This window comes from Poecilia reticulata, linkage group LG2 (assembly GCF_000633615.1).
Source record: "Poecilia reticulata strain Guanapo linkage group LG2, Guppy_female_1.0+MT, whole genome shotgun sequence".
Lineage (NCBI taxonomy): Eukaryota > Metazoa > Chordata > Actinopteri > Cyprinodontiformes > Poeciliidae > Poecilia > Poecilia reticulata.
In genome coordinates this window covers 36,091,241-36,097,801 of record NC_024332.1, presented here as the reverse complement: position 1 = coordinate 36,097,801, position 6,561 = coordinate 36,091,241, and the positions used below count along the sequence as shown (strand labels likewise).

The 6,561-nt window shown below is 35.5% G+C and overlaps 1 protein-coding gene across 1 annotated transcript in view; it reads right to left on the bottom strand.

The window, feature by feature from the left end:
* epha3 (eph receptor A3) overlaps window positions 1-6,561 on the bottom strand; it is a 110,528-nt gene that overhangs the window by 11,904 nt on the left and 92,063 nt on the right. The window contains exons 14-16 of the mRNA XM_017302419.1: window positions 3,812-4,021; window positions 1,228-1,377; window positions 503-696 (exon numbers count right to left, since the gene is read on the bottom strand). Of these exons, the coding sequence (XP_017157908.1) occupies window positions 503-696; window positions 1,228-1,377; window positions 3,812-4,021 (554 nt within the window). The remainder of the gene's footprint in view (window positions 1-502; window positions 697-1,227; window positions 1,378-3,811; window positions 4,022-6,561) is intronic.

Below are 6,561 nucleotides of genomic sequence, written 5' to 3'. Positions count from 1 at the left end.
TTTAGTTGAAGTTTTCCATTATGCACTGTCAAGCTGAAATAAACTATATAAAAATGCTTTTACTTTCACAGATTGTAATACTTTCTTTTGCATGTTTATATTGATTAAATGAATCTTTATTGACACATAGTAAACTTGCAGTTACCATTAAAACAATCATTTCAATGCCTTTAAGTTTACTTAATGTATGAATAGAGAAAAATTTATGATTTTGTACATTTACACTGTAGCAAGAAATAACAACACCAGAGCTTATAAACAAGTTTGATTGCAAATCAAAGTTGAAGAAATAAAATGAAGAAGAAATATTTCCTTTGTTCAAACTTTGACTTTCACAATTACCAGAATTTACTCTCTTAGTTGATTATAAAATRTTATTTGTTTCGGAAGATCTGGCTTAACAAATGATGGTATATCCTTTATTGTTTGTTCTTCTGTGCTACTTTCTCTATGTGCAAAATCCCGAATGAAGAAAATCAAATATTCAGTATACCGCTGGTACCTGGATGTAGTGTTGGCTGTGATTTTGAGGCTGCAGGGGTTGCGGATGAGTTTGTCAAGGATGCTGACAATTTGGTCAAACTTCGGACGGTTATTCCGCTCCTTCTGCCAGCAGTCCAACATCAGTTGATAGAGTGTGGCAGGGCAGTCCATGGGGGGTGGTAAGCGGTAACCCTCGTCTACAGCTTTTATTACCTGCAGGCAAGAATACACTGGATTAGAATGAATTTATATAAAATTTCTTTAAAAAAATTGTTTTCAATTGTTCTGGACTAGAGATGGTTGAGTTATTAGCATCAACATCAAATATATTGTTACAGCACATATGAAAACAGAAAAAGTAGAGCAGATAAAAAAACAAAAAAAACACAAAAAAACAAAAACGGCTTTATTCTTGCATATCACTAACTGGTTTATGTTTTAATACAAATATTTGTTTAGAGTTTAGGTTGTTATATTGTTTTTCGTTTCATATAAAACTCTCCAACTGTGGGAATGTAGGTCATTCAGTTTGTTTCACAAAACTAATCTTAATCTTTCAACAGGGGTAGTTGGTTTTGAATCATTTAGTTTTTGCAAAGGTTCTGAAAAGGATGCGAGAGAATCTGGATGAAGCTTGAGCGAAGCTGCCAACCCTTTTGGTGTCGTGGTTGCCCCACACCACACTAATAAGAGGTTTAGTTGTCTCCCCTTCTTAAAAAAGAATAGAAAATTGGCAACACTTACATCCTGATTGGACATCTCCCAGTATGGCCGTTCTCCATATGACATCACCTCCCAGAGAACGATGCCATAACTCCAAGCATCGCTGGCTGATGTAAACTTCCTGTAGGCGATTGCCTCTGGGGCTGTCCACCGGATGGGGATTTTTCCTCCCTGTGATCAGTAAAAGAAAGAATTATCATATGATATGATTTTGCCTTAATATGTTTTTTGTTATTTTTACGGATGAATCCTATAAACGTAACTCAGAAAATATGTAAGACAAAAAAAAGTGAGTTGCAGACATTGCTGGCTCTTGGGTGAGTCGTGGAATCAAATCTGGTGCTATAAAAAAGTGGTGAAGTGTTGTTTCATGTAATTTGTGACCTTCGTGTGCAAAGATAAATTACTTGATGGCAAGGCATAAAGTATAAGAGTGAATTTTCCATCCCCGGCTGGAATCTTATGTCCCTCCTCTGCCACCCTATTGTCTCCCTAACACTACTGTGTCTTTTGTTTCAATGGTGTAGGAAGATATGCTGCATTAGTTCAAAAAGCTCCATCACTGCCTTCCTACACATTGTTGGACATATTAAAAAGTTATACAGCATGAGTTCTGTAGGTATATAACACACGTGAACCACTTACTTAACTGCAGTTCAAATATGGGGGAAATTGCCCAAGAGCAAGATTTCTTAATCTCATGCAACAACGTACAGACGCTCTGTCTGCAGTGATGAAGAGTCAGTTGTCTTAGCATGCCAGATGCTTAAAACTAAAAGTGAAACTGAYAGGATGACTGTCTGATTCATTCAGCTAATTATTATCTAAAAACYTAGGGGTATTCACAGAGTATTGAAATGTATTTCCAAGTATGAAAACATTTATTTATTAACGTGTCATCATACTGATACCCACTCGCAATTTAAACCTGAAGCACATGAAAAAAATATGTCTACTCAAAAATTTAGCAATACTCGACRTTCCAAAAAATATTCCTTTTATCCCTCACATACAGACCAGTGTGGCAAATGTTTTCCAATATGCAATGGTAAATGGAAAATTGGAGAACTTTTGAGATTTCTAAAATTACTTTTTATTAATAGAAGTGTACTCAAACCAGTTCAAAGTAGAAGATGTCTGGATCTAAATTTATGATGAATCAAAGAGAAGCTAAACCAAAATAAGCCATCCGGTTTATAAAAACTTGAGGCAAAAATATTGACTCACAGAATTGTAACAAAAATATTTGAACAGATTTAGTCTTAATTACGATTAATTCACATCAACATTAAAGAAAGGAAGGGAAATATAAACCAAATTATATTCCAATGTTTCCTTTGTGTAACAAAATTTGTTTTTCTTCCTGAAAAGCAAGACAAATGAAGAAAATAGTGCTAAGGAGAGGATGTTGACATTGGCCAATCGTAACAGAGACAGCCAAGTCAGTTCGCCTTTGCTTTGGAATGCACAGTTATACAGACTGTTATCTAAAAAGATCTAAAATATTATGCTGTCTACTGCTGAGGGAAACACTGGAAAATGCATGACAGTGAAAACACAGACAAATGATTGCACGAATAAACTTATAACTCTCATAAATATGACATCTTTCTAAACTTGTGCTCCATTAAACTCTCAAGCAGCAGTAAAAAAAAAAAAAAAGTCTAAACTTGAATATACAAAAATTAAAAGTTTATTCAAGCACAGACAAGAAACAATAATAATAATTAAAAAAAGCTTCTAACAAGCCTTTGAGTCTCATGGATGGTGGAGTTGTGAATCTGTGTTATTATTCCATTTTACGCATCTTCTGTGAGAAAGGCAAATGCCACACAGACTGTTTATTTGAAAAGCAATTTTCAACCAGCAAATTAAACCCTGTTTTAAAGGGTTGCATGTATAGTTTAGACCAGAAGACGCTATGCTGACCACTTATGCACATACACATACACACAGGAGAAAAAAAGACAGATGAACGTCTGGAACGTGACACGGCTCCTGCTATGTTTCAGTTTTTGACAAGAGCATCTACTGCAGAAGTAAATCAAGAACAAAAAACACAAAAATGCTAATGAGGTTAAGYCATTATTTTCATCACGAATCCTCTTTTATGTTGCTTTTCTGGATTAACCTAAACATTTTTGTAATTATAAAAAAATAATAATCTGTCAACTGGAGAAATATATTTTGGGTTTTATATTCAATGTTTCCTGCAGAATGTATCTGCATGTAGAACTTAGARATCTACAAATTTCCATAGTAAAATTAAAACTCATTCTACTTTGAAGGAAACTGAACAAAGAAAATATATATCTTCACGTTTCACACTTCCTAAATAACATACTTCAAAAGAAAAATAAATCTGCTTTAACAGAAGAAAATTCTGTGCAGTTTTGTGACAAATAAAAACACTACATTATATCTGTCTATACTGTGATGTGCAAAAATAAAAAATTAARCTGTGTATCTAGCTATGATGTTGGCAAAGTTGTTTTTATTTTAATAGGCACCTAACAAAGAAGAATAATGAGCCGCAGGACCTTTCTCAGTGCAATAATTCATGTAGTTCACTGTGTTCTTGATTTGYCTTTGTGGCCCAGCTTACCCTGGTGGTGTACGCAGCCTCAGGGTCGTCCTCCAGCACTCTGGACAAGCCAAAGTCTGACACTTTGCACACCAGATTGCTGTTGACCAGAATGTTTCGGGCTGCCAGGTCTCGGTGAACGTAGCCCATGTCTGACAAATATTTCATGCCCGAGGCGATGCCACGCAGCATGCCGACCAGCTGGATTCCTGTAAACTGGGCATCATGTTTCTAAAAGACAGAAAAACAGGCAAGGGAGAAAGAGTTATAGGAAATAAACGTACAAAACTGCGAATGCTGTACTTTTTTTGAATATAAATAAGAGAGGTGGAGTATGACCTTTTCTCATTAGAACCCGCAAAATTTTCATTAACCTTTAAAAAACACCTCTGACATTCCTGTACTCAATCTTAAGCTTATGCTGAATCCCGGGGCTATAAAAATGACTGGTTGAAAGTTAGGTTAAAGAAAATTGAACAACTTGAAGAAGTATTCAAACCCCCAAAACTTGTTTGGCACAATACAACCACAACCACTATTTAGATTACAGATAATGAACCAATGGACCTCCACCCTTGGCATCCTTTAGCTAGTACAAAGACATTTCCAAAGAATCTAAAAGTGTCCAACATTTCTTGTATGCCTCTGTTTTGTATCAGTGGTCATCTGCGGGTTTCCTCTTGCTCTACTTTACCCTCTGCTTGTCAAACACCGCAAGGAGAACTAAGAGCAAGATGAGTTTGTATGATGAGCGTGTTTTTCTTTGAAAACCAATCAGACCCACTTCTTCTCTTATTTCATCCGGTCCCTTTATAGGCCAGGCCACCTGGTTTAGTCACTTCAAAGCTTCGGTGGATGCAGTATGCTGACATAAGCTGCGATGCATAACACAGAGAACATGGACGTGCGTGTATTTGTATGTGCGCCCCCGTTCTTGGTGATGAAGAACAGGCCTCCGGGAAAACATGAGGAAATAACAGTTATAGCCGCCATGGGTATGTTTGGATACAGTACAGACGTGGAAAAAATGTGTAAAACAGGCATTGGCACTCATGCTTTCAAGCCAGTAATGTAACTTGGCTGATGTACTTTRACTAATTTCAGTGAGTGGATCAATTCTTCAGCAAACAACTGAGCCATGGCAACAGTAAAATTCCAGYTGAACTGGAAAAGCAATGAGAATACAACTGAACAAATACTGATACTTTATGAGACTGATAAAAAAAAAAATATTTGAGTCTTTTTTTTCTTCTTTTTTCAAGCTAAATGAACATGTATTGACAATTCAAAGTYGATGTGTGTGTGAAATATGGACATGAGCCTTATAATTGTGTATGACAAATTACACAATATGTATTTGGAATGTGATTTTCCAAACAGCAGGAAGGAAAAAGGTTTTGAAGCAGAAAGGAAAARTTCCTTATGTAGTTTGCACTACAAAATTAAACATGTGGTATATAATGTGTGAACCTCATTGAACAGAGTAGAGCTAAAAAAACATGAGATAGGAATTAAACTGAAGGGATTCTGAGTTCATAAACAGGTTTCAACATATTCTGTACATTAAATTAATATATCGCTATACATTTTATATTGTTTGTGCTTTGATAATGAAACAAACTTAAATATAAATACTGAATTTCTAACTGGATACCCTCTACTCCTGATCCAGAAACAAATTCATTAAAGAAAAAAAGAACAGCAAAATCCAACTAAAGTGTTCTCCATTGTGACAACAGTCCATTTTAATTTTAGCCAGATTTCTCAAATGCCCAATAATTGGTTTTTGCATGATAATGGCAACTATGACTGGATTGTATGGCGTTTGCAATCATTCCACTTGCATGAGCCGTGGATAGATTTTTTTCTTTCTTTTATAGCGAATGAACAGATCCGAAAGTACCATGGAAGAAAAAAAAAAAACTAAAATTGTTTTCAATGGAAAATTAGTTGCTTCAATTAAACATGTTGAATACATTGATATATACTACCTTCTTTCCACACACAAAAAAAAAGAAACATGAAAGAATTTGCAGGCCTGTCTGTTCTTTCTCAACAACTGTTCCGTCCATCAACTTCAATTACAGCTGCTGCGCCGCCGTCATTCAAAAGAATGATGGTTTCATTTTTGGAATAGCACTGGAAGTTATTTAGAATGTTGTTAGAAACACAAACCATAGCTCAAACAATGGTCTTATACATCAAAACCAATGTTTTAAAATGCCCATCTTAGATTACCAACATTACTCTATCACTTTGTCCCTTAACTTGTCCCCGGTTAGGTCAAATACAGACATGAACTGATGTGTTGCATTATCATTTCAGTTTGGTTTATTTCTATTGTGCAAATTCATAACAAATGTCATCTCCAGGCACTTTACAAAAGCTAAATAATTGACCTAAATATAAAAYTTGATTTAGCCACTCAAATTCAAATGCATTCTAATTTGATTCTAAGGCTAATTCAATTTATAAAGTTTAGATCAAAAGATGCCCAGCTGATTGAATCAGGTCAATGACTTTACAGCACTGCCACATAATAAGGAAGCATGTGGTGACAGTGGCAAGAAACAACTTCCCTTCAACAGGAAGATACCTCTGACACAGCCTGGCTCAGCTTGTCGTCTGCCACACTAGATTGGGATTTTTAAAAGAAMGCAGATGCAGACAACAAACTGTTGTACATTTGGAACACAGATGTTTCTTAATTTTCAGTAGTTTTATGATTTGTCCTTCTAACATGCATAATAAGTCGTCCTCGACTCCATTGG